This window comes from Camellia sinensis, chromosome 1 (genome assembly GCF_055761805.1).
Source record: "Camellia sinensis isolate YWXY chromosome 1, ASM5576180v1, whole genome shotgun sequence".
NCBI classification, from domain to species: Eukaryota; Viridiplantae; Streptophyta; class Magnoliopsida; order Ericales; family Theaceae; genus Camellia; species Camellia sinensis.
Window position 1 is genome coordinate 141,445,641 of NC_138961.1, and position 21,045 is coordinate 141,466,685.

A 21,045-nucleotide genomic window follows, 5' to 3' on the forward strand; every position below is an offset into this window, starting at 1 on the left:
TTTGTGAATGAAAACATATAATAGTTGATGACCTTAATTATATAGGTTAAGGATTGAATAATTTATGTATTTTGTTAGATGTTCATGATTCAATTGATTTTGTTTATTTAAATGATTCTTGCAAATTACAGGTTATATTGAATGGATTTGATGGATTATTATATTTTGATAAACAAAAAAAATTGAATTGGCAACCAAAAATTGGTTTTGTTTTTTCTCTTTTGGCGACCAAGTGATTAGTCAGGAAAGATAAGTAATACTTTTGCCGACTAAAGTTGTTAGTCGGTATATCAACACTCACATTTGGCGACCAAAATGTTGGTAGGCGAAAGGGTACATTTGACGACTAAATAATTAGTCGGTAAAATTATTAATTTTGGTAACCAAAGAGTTTGGTCGCGAATAGGTCTATTGTCGACTAAGTTTTAGTCACACAAACATTACTTGTGGCGACTAATGGATTTGGTTGGGGAATGTTACTTTTGGCGACTAATATGTTTGGTCAAGGAATGGTACAATTAGCGACTAACATATTTGGTCGGGAAAATATCAGTTTTGGCGACTAAAGTGTTTTAGCTACAAAAGGGTTTAGTCGTAGTAAATATATTTTTAGCGATCAAAAATGTAGTCGACAAGTAGAATCTTTTCCCGACTAAAAAGATTTTTTAGTCGCTAATTACTTTTCCCGACCCTCCATTGGCAACCAAAGTGGCGACCAAAAAATTTAGTCACGAAAAACTTTTGCCGACCAAAAATAGACTTTTGCCGACTAAATATTTGGTCTGAATAAGTGTAATTTCCTGTAGTAAGAGTTTTTATGTGTTACATTGATTGGAGTGTTACATTTGGTAAAAGCACACTAATGTTGTGTTTAGTTGGGGGGGTTTGGGAAGGAATTTGGAAAAGAAAAGGGAAAATGTATGTGAAATGAAACTATGTGAAATGCAGGTATATTTTATTCACATTTCACTCTTTTTTCATTTGCCTTTCCAAATCCTTCCTCAAATGCCCCAACCAAATACAACATAAGGAATTTTTTTAGAATATTACGTTGTTACGTTTGAGAATAATATACTAAGAAGTTTTTTGGTGTGTTATATTAGAGTGTTACATTTTAGAATGTTATATTGAAATGTTTCGTTCGGAAAATGTACACTAAATTTTATTTTATTTTTTTGAAATGTTACATTTAGTAATTTCAACATTATGAGAAAACTTATATTTATCTCTTAACACATAACACACGTGCGTTTATACTTGGCCCTTTATGTAATTCATACTAGAATGAGACAATTGAAGCCATAAGAAAAAAAAAGAGGACCAAACAGTTTATAAGATCACTATTTAAAATTTATTGGTGTTCCACCCAACAAAAAATTACTAGACATGTTCAATTTTTATTACAGCTTGAAAAAAAATTATGTGAAACAATTTTATTCTAATTTTTTAAAAAAATTAAGTGAATAATCTAAAAAATCATAATTTAGAAAGTTAATTTTTGCCGAGTGAGGCTATGCATCTAAGATGGCTGGGTGTAGGTGACTGGGTGTGGTGGTCTGCTATTGTTCCTGCTCTGTTTTTAGTTTTCTTTATGGTTGGTTTCTCACCAGTTTTGGGTGTGTTGTCAAATGATTGTGTTTATTCCTTGATGTCAACCTAGTTAGGATTGAAAAGTCGAGCTATGATGATGTTTGCACCATCCTCCTCTTCCTTTATTAATGTAATGCTTTTACTTTGTATTGATTGTTTCATCAATAAAGATTCTCTTTTGATTGATCAAAAAAAAATTTGACCTTTTTTTAATTGATAGAAATTTTATTTATAAGTATAAGATGGATTATATCAAACTGAATAATTATAATCCGACAATACTTATCTACAAATCCAACAACCAATACAAGAAAAACTCATACTGAGAAGAAATAAACTCAATTAATAATGTCAAACGATCTAATAAACATACCAATTAACTATAATAACCAATATGCTCCATGTCAAATGATGAGACTTACATGTGCAAACTTAATTTAGTTATACATTTGTTGGTAGGGGCACACATGGGTTGGTTTAGTTCGGATTAACATTAAATTTAAATGTAACTCGACTATGATCGGTTTAAATTTTTGTATTTAAGACCGAATCAATCACGCATTAGAACAAAACCAACTCAACCCACCCACCCAATGTACGTTGGGTGGGGTTGAAACTGTGATTCTACTATACTAAAAATAAGTGAATTAATCAACAATAAGTTGTTAGAATAATCAAGTCTTGAACATTCAAAATAAGTAGAATAAAATTAATTTTGAACATTTTAACCTTACATAAAAAAAATAAAAATAAAAATAAATAAAATAATATTATTATATAAAAAAAAGTCAAGTTGGATATATACAAGTTATAACCAAACATATAAAAGATGAGTAATTAGATGGACCAAGTAGTAAATTAAAGATGAATCTAATAATATATAGTTCTAACGTTTCTCTAATATATATGAAATGATGAGATCAATCAAGTCCATCTTTGTAATTGTAATAGACCAATTATATTAAAATATGTCAATATAAATAAAATTTTATGCAATATATATAGTTTTGGATCTCAATCCAAAACTAAACAAATGTATTGAGAAAACTGAATCAAAACGATCAAATCTATAGAGGTTCAGTTTGTTTGGTTCTCTGGTCTTTTACTATTTTGTGCACCCTCTATTTGTTAGTATATTGGTTATGGGTAAGTTAGTATATTGGTTACGAGTAAAAGTATCTAACATCATAAGAAAGTATTTTACATAACATGTATGTCACGTGGTCGAGTGACATAGTATATTTTTTTTATTTATTATTTATTATATGGTAAATACTCAATAAGTTACTTTATGCTCAGTCAAAAGCGTTGAATATTTAATTACATTAAACTCCAGTCCTATTTTTTATCTTACGATAAATAATAAATATAAGAATAAACAAAGTTAGCTTAACCATTTGACCTACCAGTTAGATAAAATATATTTTTTTCTAATCTGATTATGAGGAAATAAGAAATAAAAAATAAAAAATTTGGTTTTGAATTTCAAAAATTGTCTGTTTTTTTTTAGTAAACTTTTTAATATTTTAGTCAAATTTTATTAATGTTTTTAGATGCAACTAATTTAGATATATTTCAAAAGTAAAATATTTGTAAAAAAATTGATAAATACAAAAAAAAAAAAAAAAAAAGAAGAAGAAAATGTATTGAATTTTTTGTACTTATACTATTTAGTGAATTTTTAAAAGTTTTTTTCATATTTTTTTACGTTTTAGGAAAAATTACACCGATAGTCCTTATATTTTATCTCTTGTATCATTTTGATGTTTACATTCATTTTGATGTTTACATTTCAATTAACTTAATTTTTAATTTTAATTTTAGATTTTTGTATCAATTTGGTCAAATTGACAATGCTATTAGAGTTTTTGACAAAAAATTATTACTAAATTGGTTGAGATTTATAAATTTATAATTTTGTTCTTAAAAACATGAAGCATCACTTATGTTCGTATTTTTTGTTAAAAAATACTAACAATTATAATAAATTAGACAAAATTAAGACAAAGTCTTAAATTCAAGATCAAAATCAAATAAAATAAAATTACAAAAACAAAAATATAAGAATCAAAATATAAGAACTACCAACATAATTTATTCTACTTTTTGAGTTCCCCTTTCCTGCAGCATCAATTGGTTTTCGAATGGTTACCGAAGAGTCAATGGGTTACCAAAGTTAGATATGGTGGGCAATATATCTAAACTAAATAAATTTAAAATATAATTTTATTTTTTAAAAATATTTAAAAATTTACTAAAAAATCAACATAAACATAGTTGAATTTTACTAATTGATGTCCACCATCCTAATTAGAAATTTTAAGTGTGGTTGGCAATGAAGGAGATAGGATTTTAGTTCAGAGTGATAATAATAAAATATTATATATATAATAGTGTTCTCACTTTACCTTACTTCAACTCTAACAAACTTAACTCCCATTTTTAACCAAAACATCGACTTAGACTGTGATGATTGTCTCTAAAAAAAAAAGCAAGTATTTTATTAAGGAATAGAAATTTCATCAAACAAGAAGTAATCTTTTACATATTTGTACATATATTCATCTCAGAAGAAGAAGAAAAATACCAATAAGAATAAATTAAAAAACATTATAAAAAAGAATAGAAAATAAACATTTATTGATAGACTTTATAATATTATAAAAGTAATTTTGTTGTTTGGTAAATTTTTATTTATAAATCAGTTGTCTCAGTTTATAAATTTGGCCAAAAAAATGTAAACTCAAAAAATGTGTTTCCATTTTGAGTTTTGAGTTTTTTTTTTTTACCACCCAACACTAGCCACCACCCGCCACCATTTTCCACCACCATCTTCCGCCATCACCACCCATCACCCACCCCCCATCCCCACCTATTACCACCACTCACCACCCACCTGCCACTACCATCCACCACCCGCCACCACCACCCACTTGCCACCCACACGCCACCGCCACCGCCACCACCACCACCACCCACCTGCCATCCACCCGCCACCACCCACCACCCGCCGCCACCACTCACCAGCCACCTGCCACCGCCATCCACCACTCGCTACCACCAGCCACCTGCCACCCACCCGCCACCACCACCACCACCAACCACCCACCATAGCATAACCACCACCACTATCACCCACCACCCACCCGCCACCCACTTGCTACCGCCACCCGCCTGCCACCACCACCCGCCATGTCACCCACCCACCCGCCATCCGTCACCCACCCACCACCCGTCACCACCACCACCACCACCACCACTCACTCACTACCACCCACCACCATCGCTTACCCACCCACCACTAGGGGTGAGCAGCGGATATACCGATCCGCCAAAACCGACCGAACTGAACCGATCCGCCGCATTTTGGACGGATGTGTGATGACGAGTGGGCAGTTGCGGATTCATTTTCTCCAATCCGCCAATCTGGCGGACGGATGGCGGATTTGAAATTCCTTTGGCCGCAACCGAACTGCCAAACCGCAAACACCCCTAGTAATTTATAAGATTTTGTATTTTCAGTTTGTTTAAATATTCTGTTTGTATTTTCAATTAAAAAAGAGTTTAAATATTCTGTTGAAAAAAAATTTCTAACTTGAATATCTTTTTTGAATTGAAAAAAATAAACATATTATTTATCTATATTTTTTTGTTTTTTAATCTACTTCTAAAAATAATAAATAAAAAATATGATACATGCTGGTTAGTTTTTGTTTTAAAAAATAGATATCGATATAACAATACAGAGACATACAATCTCTACTACTGCTCTGTTCATGATTTTAGTGGTTTGCATTGTTTTTATATTTTAAGAACACAGATTGTAATACTTTATGTGGATGAGGCATGCTGTGATTGTAGTATGTGGATAATGCATGCAGTGATTGTGATATTCTAAAGTTTCAAATTTTCTTACTTTGGATGAGGCATGCAGTGATTGTAATATTTTTTTAAGTCATTAAATGTAATACTTTCTTTTTCTTCTTTTTTTGAGGAAGTGCACAAGTTGAATTATGTTGAAAATTTATAAAATTTTAAACCGCCAAACCGATTCGCATCCATCCGCCAAACAGCTAATCCGCTCGATCCACATCCGCCGAATTGGCGGACGGATGCAGATTGATTTTCTCCAATCCGCTAATGTGGCGGACGGATGGCGGATTGGAGGTTCCGTGGCCGCAACCAACCCGCGCCCACCCCTACCCACCACCATCACCCGCTACCCACCACCTACCGTCACCACTTTCCACCCCCGTCTTCCGCCGCCACTTTCCACCACTTGCCATTTCTCACTTTTTTTTATATTTTTAAAATTTTTTAAACATTTTGTTAATTACCAAACGCGTTTGTAGTTTATGTTTTTCTAAAAATAAATAAAAATCAGTTTATAAAATTTTTGTAAATATAAACTGAAAACGTAAACGTTACCGAACAGATATTTGAATAATACAAATTATAGAACTATTAAAAAATTTTTAAAAAAAATATGAGTGTATGTTAAAATTTAAAAGGAACAAAGTGCAAAATAATTTATTAATCCATATTAAAACATAAATTTTATGTGCCCCTCCTGGGCGCATGGGCCAAATGCTCCCTCCGCCACTGGTTGTTGGTTGGATGGAGAGAAAAGTAGTAATTTCAGCAGACAAGCAAAAGTCAACATTTGCGATTATATTATTAGTGCTCATCGATTACGTCACTAAACCCCAACCTCAGAGGATCTGGATCCTTCCTTCACTACTGCCATATAAACTTCATCTAGCAAGAATTCTCAAGAGGTTGGGGGTGATTTGAGACAAGGGACAGGAATATTTGGGGACAGGGATCCTTGGCAAACCCTATCGTCCAACTTTCACTCCTCAAAAACATTTTCCTCTCTCTGTGCTTTGTGTATTTTTGCTTTATAGTTTTTGAAAACAAAAAAAACAAAAAAATGGGAAAAACCCCAGAGGAAGAGCACCTAGTGAAGGCTTTCGGATGGGCAGGCAGAGATACATCTGGGGTCCTCTCTCCCTTCAATTTCTCTCGATGGTATCTAACTATCAGTCATTACGTATTAAAATTTTAAATTTAAAATACTGTTATTTATCAGTATGATAATATATCGCTCAAACTGATAATATAATACTGTTATTTAAAACCATGACATGCATCCTCACCCAAAATTCTACTATTCATGCAAAGATTTTAATATTTTTTCTTTTTTCCTTTTCGTTTCTATTAGTTATAAATGTTCTGAAATATCAATCCCTATATTTAAAGGAGAACTGTGAATTAGTGGGGAAAAATAAATACAAAAATATAGAATGTAAATGAATTTGTGTTTTGATTCAAATGAAATGTGATATTATTTGTACCATAATATAGGCTCTACTTACACTATTATAAATTTATAATTATTTTATAATCTTCTCGTTACTTTATAATTCCTCTTATATATTTATGTGCCATTAGAATTGATATTTCAGAGAAAATAAAGAATATGACGTGACATTAAAAGTATTGTATTGTGAAATTTGTCATTCCGACCTTCACTTCCTCAAGGATGAATGGGGCATGTCGATATGTTTAATTGCACCCCCTCTCTCTCTCTCTCTCATGCACATATGAATACACAATGCATGATGTAGGAGATATTTATGTCATCGAACTTTTAGAAAATCAGTTCAAAAGAAAAAAAACTTCTACAAAATCTATGCAAGATACATTTTCCAACATCTTAATTATACAGTGCACTTTCTGTGTATTTTTTTAAATTGTATATATTTATTTCTATGCACCTAGTAGTTTTTTTTTTTTTTTTTTTAAATTTTCCTTTATTATCTGCATTATTTTGTTGACTTTCCTTGCTGATATATTTAATTTCACTTTCTTCTATTATCTCTGTTTGTAAATTCCACTCAACACAAGTTTCACCCTTCACCCAGAGCACACATCAGCCCATCGCAAGGAGAGTTTCCAAAGAGATGGAGAGACAAATACTTTTTTAGTAGTTTTTATTTTTATTTAAAAAAAAAAATTATGATAAAGTTGTTGGGCTTGACAAATGTTAAAAAAATTATTTATTTGTTATTCAAAAAGTTTAAGTGGGGTTGCGCAATTTTTTTCTTTAATGAACTTTTTTTGAATGTTTTTTACTTGAAAAAGTCTTAAAATAAATCACTAAAGACAACAATTTTTATTTTTTTTTGGTTTTACTAGTTACCAAATGGGGAATTTTTTTTTTTTATAATATTAAGATTTTATAAGATAAAAGATAAAGGACATGTAATATTTTTATAGTAGTTGGAGTCTCTCAATATTTTCACACAAAAAAATTCGACACAAAAAATTTTAATTTTTATAGAAAAATTTCTCTGATATTTTGAATTTATCTAATATGATCACAAAGAAATTTTATTGAAGGATCTTAGCCAATAAAAATAAATAAATAAATAAATATTGGATCTCTCCTACTATCCAAAGTTGAAAAGAGATGTTTTACTAATTTTTCCTTACCAAATCGGGTAAATTTTGTTTAACAAGTTTTTTCCCTCTCAATTGTCAAGTAAATGGGCTGAAACCAAACGGCCAAAAACTAGCTCTTTTTATTATTATTATTATTATTATTATTATTATTATTATTATTATTTTATTGAAACAAATAGAACCTAAAAATCGATATTATTTCAATTTCTCACACTAGTAGTTGAAATGCACGGTATACAAACCAATATCAATCCCATTGAATTCCACATTGCAGCCATGAGATTGCAGGCATAGTGACAAAGGTTGGCAGCAAGGTGCAAAAGGTTAAAGCACATACATAAACTAGACATGGAAAATAGTATAGTTTTTGCTACGGTTAAATAGACGGTCGTAAAAAAATAGACGCAAAAAGAAGTGCGTACTTGATGCTGGTGCTCCTGTCCTGTGTGCTGGGATCACAGTCTATAATAGCCATTGAAGTACTTTGGACTAGACAAACCTGGTATGCATGTGGATGTGGGTGTGGTTGGACTAGGTGGTCTTGGTCACATGGTCGTGAAAGTTGCAAAGGCTTTTGGGGTTAAAGTTACAGTTATTAGTACCTCTCCTAGCAAAAAGAAGGAAGCCATTGAACATCTCGAAGCTGACTCATTCTTGGTCAGCCGTGACGTTGACTAGATGGAGGTAACTTCTTTCTTTTTTTTTGGGACCAATTACACTGATGGTCCTTAAAATATGCATTTTGTTGTACTTCAATTCTTAATATTTTAATTTTGTTGATTTGATTCTCAAGTTATTATTACTTACACCGTCTTAATTGATCAACGGAATCTGGGTGTTTTTTTGTAATTTTACATGAAAACTCATGAAAATCAAAAAAATACGTATATAATTTATATTTGTGATTGACATCGGTGACACACTATATGCTACCTAAAAAGAGGCCCTTCTGGCTAATAATAATTGAACTTTTGTTCCTTTGAGGATGTGTCAAAGCCAACTGTTTTGCAAGTTAAATTGTGTATCTTCTGAGAGAGTCTTCATTCAAAGGTTGATGTGTTAAATGATGTTGTTCAATGGGTTAATAATGTGTGTTATGCGTAATGAATTCAACAAAAAAAATGTCATATGTATAATTGTAGAAAGCTCCAATGTTTAGCACAGACTCAAATTGCTTTGTGTTGAAAATTTAAAATAAGATAAAAGAAAATATCTTTTCTATTTCAAATATATTCTTTTTTCTTCTTTCTTCTTTTTTCTTTTTTTTTTTTTTTTTTTTAAAAAAAAAAAAAACCTAATCACATATTCATAGATACCTACCTGCCTTTGACTAATGGAGAAGAACAGACCTAACGAAAAATATGAAATCATTTTTTTACCCCTATATTTTTATTTAAAATGAACAATAATAATCCAACGCCACATCTACAAGCTCAATAATCAACAAGAGAGATAACCCATAATGGAAAAACAAACCACACGACCAAGATCCAAAAACACATATCTTGTAGTTCAACAATCATCACAAGAAATAGCTAATGAAAAAAATAATCAACTAAAAACAATGAATAACCCAAAATGAAAAATAAATAACCGATCTTTGCCTTTAATTAATAAAAAGAAACTCCTAACCTCCCAGTTAAAATTTTATATGACTGACAAACTAAATTATCTTTGTTGATTGATTTTCGGAATTTGTTTTGATATAAAATGTGTGAATTGTGATTAATTTCCAGTCTTCTAGCACCGGAGATTGTAAATCAATCACAACTTAAAATCTTCAGATTGTTTCAAAAATAAACATTACATAAGAAGAAAAAAATGATTAATTACAATTTTAAGGCAGTGAAACAATACTAAACACTTAAAAAAGACCCAACATATTATTATCCTCACGGTACAAAAGCAAATGCACCACCTTGCAAAAAGAGGCACTAACCCAAAAAATAAAAATAAAATATAATTTAAATAAATAGAAACCAAAAAAGTGCTTTGCAAGATGCCTAGATATAGAATCAAAACCATAAAATTTCACTCTGTAGAACCAAAAAACTACTGAATTGTGTTGTTTTAAGCACTTTATGCATCCACTTGTTGACTTTCTCTGTTCTCTCTGGCAATGTGTACGAGCATTTCGAATTCGCTCACTAGTTCGAATCTGCACATGTCTCCTTCTTTAACACGGTTATCACGAACAAAGGCAGGCCAGCCCGCACAAAAAGAACCACAAGTGGCTCGACGAATAAGCTTGACAATCCATTGATTACCTTCTTGATTACGGAGAATGATTTGCCTGTTTTCGTACCTTGGAAAATGTTCCATTACAAATGAAGGCGGGAGGTACTGCATCAGCAATAATCACTTAATAAATTAAGTGCAGTTTAACAGTAGGACAAAGTAAAAATGGAACAAACCACCTGTTCTGTTTTCATTTTTCATGTTTTCATAAACAAAAACAATGTAATTTCAAAAAGGCCCATTGAACTTTATATTTGCTGACGTAAAGGGCAGTCCCAATGCATGAGACTAAAATGGGGCCAATAAAGTTTTGGAACATCCAACGGGAAAATAGAGGAAGTATGTTGCCTATTCAGTCCTGTAACACGCATATACACTCAAAATCCAAATATAAATCTCTGCTCTACCAGAGTAACCCTAGTCAAGATTAATTGATGTCTTTAACAAGGTCAAGATTATTCATGAGTCGAAGCCAGTTTGTTAATAAGCGAAACTCAATTTTTTTTACTACCTACTAAATTATTCCAACGGATTCATGTAGTGATTATAAATTCTGAATATACTCCAAAATGTAAATTAATTTATTACCATCATATATTCGCTTTACGCCACTTTCTTGCGCTCAACTTTCAAGTGTTCTGTTTTGACAAGTTTTATAATCTTTTTATGGAATTCATCTTAACCTCTGCATACAATAAATGGAAGGTGATCCATAATCCAATCTAAGAAAACAAAAACAAATTAAAATGCAAAGCAATACTCCATAAATCTCAACAAAAAAAAAAAAAATAGTAGAATAAACTCACCAAAATAAATACTTGCTTAACATTGCCCTTCGTCATACGGCTAACAAAAAAAGGGCGGTGAGTAGCTTTTTTCTCATGAGTTCCTTCCCACATTGACAATTCGTGTCCACCGTCCTCTGTTTCAAATAAATAAATACATAAAATTGATGTCTATAATTGTCACTTTTTGCTCAAACTATTTCTCATGATTTTCTATTATTCACCTTAATTTATTCTTCATTTTTCCTAATTCACAAGATTCAAAAAAAAAAAAAAAAAAAAAAGAGGACTATATAGCTCAAGCCATTACCATTCTTTCTGTATGTAGCTTTTGACTGAGTGTTCGTCCTGCTCTTTGGCACACCTTCAAAAGGTTCGTGTGAAGCATTTTCTTGCAATTTCACTCTCTTCTTTCCCTTATTTTTAACGAAGTTACTAATGTCTTGAGTACATTTTGCATGAAATGCAGCTTCTTTCTCACATGCACTTTTGTCGAACACCATCACAATGAAATCAAAATCACCGTTGTATTTGAAAACAAAGAAATCTCCGTATTCTGCAAAGTGATCTTTCGCAAATGCAGACCATCCTTCGTGAAAAAATAGACCATCTTTTTTCTGAATAAAATTAACTTGCCAAGTATTCCCACTTGGACCAGTCAAGAAAACTGACCCTGATGTCTTGCCTTCCAAGTGTTCAACAAATCCTGAAGGAACATGCTTCAATGAAAGTAATGAATTTTAGTCAACAACTCAATGGCCATAAACTAACAGAAGGTTGGTCCATCAAACATTTCATTGAACAAGATTGCAAAGAAAAAGGAAAAAGAAAAAGAAAAAGAAAAAGAAAAAGAAAAAAAATGACACTTAAAATTTCAATCTTAAATACAAATTATGCAAATGTGAAAACAAAACAAAACATAACATGGTTGAAAGCTATAAAAGATGGGACACTCAAGATCTCTATAAAGGTTTTGAGTATAAGTCATGTAAAAATAACAGATTATGACAAATTTAAAGCAGAATTCGAATGATCATAACAAATTTATGATCCATTGTCCAATTTATGTCAAAAGCAAAAGCACAAAACGAAAAACAAAAAACGAAAAGGCTAAAAAGCATAAAAGGGCTGCAAATATCATAGCTTCTATGATTGAAATTTGAACATCTATATCAATACAAGACATTGAAAAGCACTAGTTAATGAACATAAAAATTAAAATTATATTAATACAGAATAAATCTCAACCTAAAAAAATTAATAGCAGAGCGGTATGAATATATATGATTACCAGACATTCAGAGTTGACATGAGGAAGAAACACCTTAAAGAAGTGAGGCTGTCTCGCACCCAATTTGTCGTCTTTGATCACAAGCGGCGCCATTTGTTTGCTTGTTTGTAGAAACCTCTTCATCCAAAAAATACAACCCATCACAAGGACCCCTCCCCAAAAAAAAAGAAAAAAATAACTCACTATATTTTTTCTTTAGGTTTTTTATTGATAAATCTCATTTAGAGGTGTTCTAATCCAATAAGTTTATAAAGGAAATTTATAACCTACACTACTAAAAAAAGTATTTTTTGCGACCATTACAAGCCGTAGCAAATACTAGAAATACAGTCGCAAAAGACTTTTTGTGACGGCAAATGGGGGTCACAAGTATGGGAGTGGCAAATACTTTTTGCGTACGCAAAACAGCAATCGCAAACTATTAGCGACTGCCTAACCTACTTATGGTGACTGATGTTTTGCCGTCGCAAAAAAAAAAAAAAAAAAGCTTACAATGTATTAGCAACCATCTTGTTACTGTTGCAAATAAATTTCAATAATATTTTATAAATAGTACAATAATAGCTTCTAGCAACGAATATTTTGAAACAAATCTACCATATAAGATCTGAAAATAATAGCACCAAACCATTTATTTGAAGACAAATTTGGCAAAACTATCTTTAATTTTAGGCTTTAAAAAATGCTATTCAAGCTGCAATTTTCGTTGGAGAAGCAAAAGCAAGTTCTAGATGGGCAATCATTGGCTTTTGAGGGTCTTCAATCACTAACTAAATTTCAGTTGCAGGCTCTAGAAGAGAACAGGTAAAACAAAAAAAAAAAAGAACATCAAATTCAAAAAAGTTCCATCAAGGTCCTCCCTAAGAAAATTTTATTTTCTTTTCGGTATTTACAGGGGTACTCTGCAAGAATTTGCTGAACTTAGGAATAGACAACAAGAGGAGCTTCTTAGAAGACAAGAACTGCTTCAACAAGCCCATGATCATTTGGTTGAAAGTTCAAAAACAATATTGGCAGCTCTGGTTGTTGTTTCTATAAACCACTTATTCTTACATTCAAATACCTGAATTACTAGTGCATATTACTTAAAAAAGAGGTTTTTTTCTATCGAAACCTCCATGTCTACTTACAGGAAGCTTTTGAATCAAAGCAAGCAAGCAAGCATGTTTGTGGCCTTAGATAAGCTCTTCGCCTTGCACAATGCCATGCTGCTTGAATCCCGATTTATTAAAGCTCTATCTCAATCTTCATCCTCTACATGTTCACTAGTACAAAGCAAACCTATGCTGTGAGACCCAGGCTTTATATAGGTATCACATCCAGGTTACTGATTTCTATTTTTTCTATTTTTCTTAAATTTAAATAAATTAGAACTATTGGTTTTGGGTATTTTCATTTGTAGGGCTTTGTGTCACGTTCTTGATAGAATTTGCAACAATAAGGTATGCACCGGATGATATTGAACAACAGGCTTGGATAATAAGTGTGGTTAGGTCACTCGCTGTGGTTCTTGCATCAATCCAGCTTCTAGCTATTTGTACATACAGGTATGTAGAATCAGATGTACTTTGGGTAATAAAGAATGCATTCACGGATCTTAATTCCCATAATTATGGCTTGAATATTATGCAGGGATTATGAACTGTTAAACTACCAGATGCTACTAAAACTAAATGAGAATCTCACTGAGCAGTTTTATGGCAAGCAAAGAAATAAAGAGTTGTGGGATGTGGGCATGGATAGTGAAATGAACTGGTCTTCTTGGGTTGACACTGAGTTACCAGAAGATCTAGACAATCTTGAAGACCCTGACTACATACTTCTAGAGGAAGTTGAGGATAATTCAGTTGCAACAACCATAACAACAATAAAGTACAATCTTCGTCGTCAGCAATATCATCTGTAATCTTATCAGTAATTTCACTAATTTCCCTCAAAAGTCTTGACCTATTTTGTATCTATTTATCACTTGATCTCATTTGTATGCACCAGTAATTTAACATTTTATGAGTTCACATTAAACGAATTCTGCTCATCTATTATACTCTTTTTTAGTTATTTTTTTAATGCGTGGGATTCTTGAAATCTAGGAAGAATATAACATTATTTTCTCAGTTAATTCATACTATCATGGATTATTACAGTTCTGGGGGTTGCCACAGCCAAACTAGGTCCATTAACTAGGATATCATTTCGTACCATACACAAGCATTCCAATTACATTTGAAGTCAAGAAAAGGGTACAAAGAATTTAACGATTTTCAATTCGTTTTCAAGTATAACACAAAAGTCAAGAAAAGGGCACAATGTACTCAATTGCAGTGATGAACATAGCACCAATTAAAGCACATAAGAGAATATCAAACTTCAACAAGGATATACATATTTTTTCACATGGTAGCTATGGCTAATTATCATATGCACTAGCATCATTTGTACCTCCTAAAAGGAACCTAGGTTCTTAAATTACATGTCTGATATATCATATGCCTTTTCCAAATAATATCTATAAAATGCTAACTGGACTTACATGTAGAAGAGCATTTGCAATCATAGGCCTCAATACATTACGCTCAAAATGGAAATTTCATCCACCCACTATAGTGACAACATGTTTTCTCACTACTGAGTTCTCCAAAAGAATAAATCTAAATTTAAAGAGTAACCAAAAAACATGAAATGAAAATCCACATGAAATGAATAACCTAAAAACATGAAATGAAAATCCACATGAAACAAGCTCCTTCAAGCCCATTTCAACTAAAAGCATACTCTCTATATTTCCTTCTCTAGCTACACATCCGATCATCAAGAGCAATTGCATGAATAAGAATGATGTGATGAGAAGAGGAAGATATAATGATACATAGGTAGTTTGACCATATCCAAGCTTATCTATAGCAGATTTATTAATAACTTTTAGGGACTAGATTGTTAATAGTAGTAGTTCAAAGTGCTTTAGAGAAAAACTTTGAAAAACCTAAAGCATAGCACAACCATCAAGTTGTCAATATCAAATTCATAAATATTCTGGATCTGCTCTTGTTGCTTCTCCAAAGGCTAACCTTACAATTCAAATCACAATCAATTAACATCACAAAGATTATAAAACATACAGGGAACTTTGAAAATGTTTAATCTCAGAGAAAATCAAATTCAAATCTAACTTGTAATGAAAAGCACTACACAGATTGAAATTGTAATCAACATATACAAATTATAATGAAATCAAAACATACATTCATGTTGTATACTGTACTGAAATCAGAAAGCTTAGCAGAACGAAAATTATAATTGATTCTTTGCAAATTATACCCGAATCAGAAGAAGAATAAAAGAGAGAAGGGGAAAACCTTGGCCCAAATCCACTGCTCTCAGAGAATCACTCAATAAAACACAATCTAAAGGAATTCAATTGCAATCCACAGCAACAACTATAGGTATATCAATGAAATTAATCAAAGGTCCACAATTCTATATATATCACCATTGACCTATATATGTAGCAATTTTTGCATATGTCGAAAAAAGTATTGATGCTCAGAAATCACGATAAAAATTATCAAGAATTGAAATATAAAAATGGCCTCGATGAACAACAATGGAAATATAAGAAGTAGATAGAAAGAGGAAACACAATGATCGAAGAGAAGAAGAGAGTGCGAACAGAGCGATTATCTGCTGGAAATTGAAACTACATGAAATGAAATAGCGAAAAACAGAAATCATGTACCATTGAAGAAATCACGAAGAAAACAGTTTCAATGATATTGAAGGCATCGATCATGAGAAGAAATCGCAAAGAACATAAATTGAAGAATAGAAATCGCGAAGGGCAGATGAATGTATCGATCTAAACCCTAGCAAATATATATACAGAGAGAGAGAGAGAGTGGTTCATACCTGTGTTTGGCCGAGCTAGAGAAACAGAGGGATGTCGTGAGTTTGAGCAAGGCTGACTAGGGCAAATCTACCCAAAACCCAATAGGAACTTTGGTGTCCACAAACCTCCCTTACAAATTTTTTTCCATTTCTCTTATGACTTGTTTGGATGTCTAAATAAATATACATTTTATTTTTTTAAATTAAAAAATTGAGAAAAAAAAATATAGATATTTGGGTTAATTTTTTGACTTTTTATAAAAAAAAAATGTGTATTAAAAAATTGTATAAATTAGTGTGTAGGAAAAAATTAAGATTAGAAGTTGTGCAGTCGTAATTTTTGACTTTTGCTAAATAGTGATAATTTTTCAACTTTTTGAATAACTTTTGAACTTTTTTTCAACTTGCCAAATTTGGCCTTAAATGGTCATAACTTCTTAAATAATTATATTATTTTTATACTAATATCAATTTGTTGTTAAGGGTAACATGATAAATTCAAACCAATCAATTCCACCACCCCACGTTTCCAAATTGCACAGCAGTTCTAAATCAGGCCTCGTTTGAAAACAGGCTATTTTAGTACATTTTTTACTAAAATATGAGTTAAAAAAAACTAGTATGTTTAGAATGACTTTTTGATTTTTTACGAAAAGATGTGCAAAAAGTAAAGAAAAAAAAAATCTTTAACTTTTTTATATAGGTTATAGATTTTTTTATTTTTTTAGTAACTTTTTGACTTTTAGGCTAAAATAAACACTTGCCAAATGAGTCAGTTTCAACATCTTCAAATTCTGTTTTGAACGATTGAAACCTCGTGAGAGAGAGAAAGAGATCAGATCTGGTGAATCAGAGATTGGAGAATGAAAGGTTTCATCAACAATGGAGATTTCATAAAATCATCAACATTTCTAAAGACCTCAGGTCTCATTTTCATATCACTTGTTTTTTTCTACTTGGCCAAGCACTGGTCCAATGGTTCTCACTAACTCATATTCTTCAACTCTCGCCAAACCCCTCTCTCCTCTTCCAAAACCCCTTCCACCATCTCTCTCTCCCCCAATTTGAACAATACCTTCGATCTCAACTCCTTCATCAACAACACTACCCAAACCCAACCCCTCTCCGATCCAATCCTACCTTCAATTCCACCTACATCCCATCCAAAACCACTTCTTCCGCCGCCACACGAGAGGTTCGGGATCGTGGACGAGAACGGAACGATGGCGGATGATTTTGAGGTCGGAGACTTTGACCCGGGTGTTGTGGATAATTGGGGCAGTGATATCGAAGCGGAGGTGGTGAAAGATGGTTGTGGTGGGTCTAGGGTTGTTGTTAAGAAGTTTGGGCTTTGTACGGACAGTATGAGAGAGTATATACCGTGTTTGGACAATACCGAGGCGATTCGGCATTTTAATTCGACGAAAAAAGGTGAGAGATTCGAGCGGCATTGTCCCGAAGAAGGTAACGGCTTGAATTGCTTGGTTCCGACACCCAAGGATTGCAGAGCCCCAATCCCCTGGCCCAGAAGTCATGATGAGGTACAATTGTTTTGATGTTTATTCAATTTGATACGATACTACTAAGCAATTTGATATGCTATTTAGGTTGCTTTGTGAAGTTTTGTGAATGAAATGTAAAATAATTGTCAAATTCTTAAAATTTGGGTTGCTTGTCTGGTTGGGTACTGAATTAGTGATTAGAAACATTAAAAAGAATTGTATAGATTTTTTATATATATTATCTTTATGAGTATATTTTTATTTAATTTGAGATAATGCAGAAATATATAAGAATGTGTGTATATATATCATATTAAATTTAGAAAAAAAAATTATGCAATTGAATATATAAATTAAAAAAAAAACAAATTGAATGAGGATGTATTAAAATTTTTATCAATTGAGTTTCCAAATGAGTTTGAACACGCATCGCGTGTGCCCGGCTGCTAATATGAATAAAAGAAAATAAGTGAAATAAAGCACATACATAAACTAGACTTGGAAAATAGTATTTTTTTTGCTACGGTTAAATAGACGGTCGCAAAAAAATAGACGCACAAAGCCCATTGAAGTGCTTAGGACTAGAAAAACCTGTATGCATGTGGGTGTGGCTGGACTAGGTGGTCTTGGTCACATGGCTGTGGAATTTGCAAAGGCTCTCGGGGTTAAAGTTACAGTTATTAGTACCTCTACTAGCAAAAAGAAGGAAGCCACCAAGCATCTCGAAGCTGACTCATTCTTAGCCAGCCGTGACGTTGACCAGATGGAGGTAACTTTTTCTTTTTTTTTTTGGTGACTAATTATACTAATTGTCCTTAAAATATGTGTTTTGTTGTACCTCAATTCTTAATATTTTAATTTTGTTGATTTGATTCTCATGTTATTATTACTTACACCGTCTTAATTGATCAACTGGAGTTGGCAATTTTTTTGTAATTTTGCATGAAAACTCATGAAAATCAAAAAACACGTATATAATTTACATTTTGGTTTCTGTTTTGTTACATTTTAGTCTCAAATCTTTTAATTTTTAATTTTTTTTTTATCGTAGGTTTCAAAAATATTGTTCACTCTCTTTATACAATTTAGGTGGTTTGAGCGTTAGGACCATTTCATCTTACATTTTGTAGTTTGTGGATGAAATTGACAAAATTAAAGTGCCTAAAGCCTCTCTTAGAATTTTTTTTCCATTTTTCCTAAAATGGCCATAACTTCTTAAATAATTATATTATTTTTGCACTAATATCAATTTGTAGTTAAGGGTAACATGATAAATTCAAACCAATCAATTCCATTACTCCCACGTTTTCAAACTGCACAGCAGTTCTAAATCAGTTTCAACATCTTCGAATTCTGTTCTGAATGATTGAAACCTCGGGAGAGAGAGAGAGACAAAGAGAGATCAAATCTGGTGAATCAGAGATTGGAGAATGAAAGGCATCATCAACAATGGAGATTTCATAAAATCATCAAGATTCCTAAAGATCTCAGGTCTCATTTTCATATCACTCGTTTTTTTCTACTTGGGCAAGCACTGGTCCGATGGTTCTCACCAACTCATCTTCTTCAACTCTCGCCAAACCCCGCTCTCCTCTTCCAAAACCCCTTCCACCGTCTCTCTCTCCCACAATTTGAACAAAACCTTCGATATCAACTGCCTCATCAACAACACTACCCAAACCCAACCCCTCTCCAATCCAACCCTACCTTTAATTCCACCCACATCCCATCCAAAACCACTTCCTCCGCCGCCACACGAGAGGTTCAGGATCGTGGACGAGAATAGAACGATAGCGGATGATTTTGAGGTCGGAGACTTTGACCCGGGTGTTGTGGATAATTGGGGCAATGATATCGAAGCGGAGGTGGTGGAAGAAGGTTGTGGTGGGTCTAGGGTTGTTGTTAAGAAGTTTGGGCTTTGTACGGACAGTATGAGAGAGTATATACCGTGTTTGGACAATACCGAGGCGATTCGGCGTTTTAATTCGACGAAGAAATGTGAGAGATTCGAGCGGCATTGTCTCGAAGAAGGTAACGGCTTGAATTGCTTGGTTCCAACACCCAAGGGTTGCAGAGCCCCAATCCCCTGGCCCAGAAGTCGTGATGAGGTACAATTGTTTTGATGTTTATTCAATTTGATACGATACTACTAAGCAATTTGATATGCTATTTAGGTTTCTTTGTGAAGCTTTGTGAATGAAATGTAAAATAATTGTCAAATTCTTAAAATTTGGGTTGCTTGTCTGGTTGGGTACTGAATTAGTGATTAGAAACATTAAAAAGAATTGTATAGATTTTTTATATATGTTATCTTTGTGAGTATATTTTTATTTAATTTGAGATAATGCAGAAATATATAAGAATGTGTGTATATATATCATATTAAATTTAGAAAAAAAAATTATGCAATTGAATCTATAAATTAAAAAAAAAACAAATTGAATGAGGATGTGTTAAAATTTTTATCAATTGAGTTTCCAAATGAGTTTGCACACGCATCGCGTGTGCCCAACTGCTAGTATGAATAAAAGAAAATAAGTGAAATAAAGCACATACATAAACTAGACTTGGAAAATAGTATTTTTTTTGCTACGGTTAAATACATGGTCGCAAAAAAATAGACGCAAAAAGCCCATTGAAGTACTTTGGACTAGAAAAACCTGTATGCATGTGGGTGTGGCTGGACTAGGTGGTCTTGGTCACATGGTCGTGAAATTTGCAAAGGCTTTTGGGGTTAAAGTTACAGTTATTAGTACCTCTCCTAGCAAAAAGAAGGAAGCCACTGAGCATCTCAAAGCTGACTCATTCTTGGTCAGCCGTGACATTCACCAGATAGAGGTAACTTTTTTCTTCTTTTTTTTTTTGTGACTAATTACACTAGTGGTCCTTAAAATATGTGTTTTGTTGTACCTCAATTCTTAATATTTTAATTTTGTTGATTTGATTCTCATGTTATTATTACTTACACCGTCTTAATTGATCAACGGGAGTGGGAAATTTTTTTGTAATTTTACATGAAAACTCATGAAAATCAAAAAACACGTATATAATTTATATTTTGGTTTCTATTTTGTTATATTTTAGTCTCAAATCTTTTAATTTTTAATTTTTTTTTTATCGTAGGTTTCAAAAATACTCTTCACTCTATTTATACAATTTAGGTGGTTTGAGCGTTGGGACCATTTCATCTTACATTTTGTAGTTTGCGGATGAAATTGACAAAATTAAAGTGCCTGAAGCCTCTCTTAGAATTTTTTTTTTTCCATTTTTCCTAAAATGGCCATAACTT

The 21,045-nt window shown here is 32.4% G+C and overlaps 1 protein-coding gene, 1 long non-coding RNA gene and 1 pseudogene across 10 annotated transcripts; 2 read left to right on the forward strand and 1 right to left on the reverse strand.

The window, feature by feature from the left end:
* Nucleotides 1-6,365: 6,365 nt before the first annotated feature.
* LOC114313426 (uncharacterized) lies at nt 6,366-8,407 on the forward strand. Its single transcript, XR_014339207.1, has 2 exons — nt 6,366-6,621; nt 8,333-8,407. It is a non-coding gene; the product is annotated as an uncharacterized LOC114313426 (long non-coding RNA).
* A 1,436-nt stretch (nt 8,408-9,843) lies between these two features.
* On the reverse strand, nt 9,844-16,395 carry LOC114313408 (B3 domain-containing protein Os01g0723500). Of its 8 annotated transcripts, XR_014339205.1 has the most exons (6): nt 16,106-16,338; nt 12,373-12,489; nt 11,392-11,800; nt 11,103-11,218; nt 10,885-10,981; nt 10,166-10,401 (listed from the first exon to the last, which is right to left on the reverse strand). XR_014339205.1 is itself a non-coding variant. In XM_082885586.1 (5 exons), the coding sequence occupies exons 2-5, from the start codon at nt 12,463-12,465 to the stop codon at nt 10,138-10,140; spliced, it is 849 nt and encodes a 282-aa protein (XP_082741712.1). In that variant the 5' UTR covers nt 12,466-12,489; nt 16,276-16,395; the 3' UTR covers nt 9,844-10,137. The 8 variants fall into 8 exon arrangements, 7 of the variants coding, with proteins under 7 accessions (XP_082741712.1, XP_028115596.2, XP_082741695.1 ...); XM_082885586.1 differs by lacking the exon at nt 10,885-10,981 and having other exon boundaries at nt 9,844-10,401; nt 12,406-12,489; nt 16,276-16,395; XM_028259795.2 differs by lacking the exon at nt 10,885-10,981 and having other exon boundaries at nt 9,844-10,401; nt 16,276-16,394.
* On the forward strand, nt 12,912-14,407 carry LOC114276477 (protein GAMETE EXPRESSED 1-like; annotated as a pseudogene). The gene is made up of 5 exons (XR_014339206.1): nt 12,912-13,176; nt 13,268-13,394; nt 13,509-13,682; nt 13,775-13,919; nt 14,005-14,407. The product of XR_014339206.1 is annotated as a protein GAMETE EXPRESSED 1-like (transcript).
* Nucleotides 16,396-21,045: the final 4,650 nt, after the last annotated feature.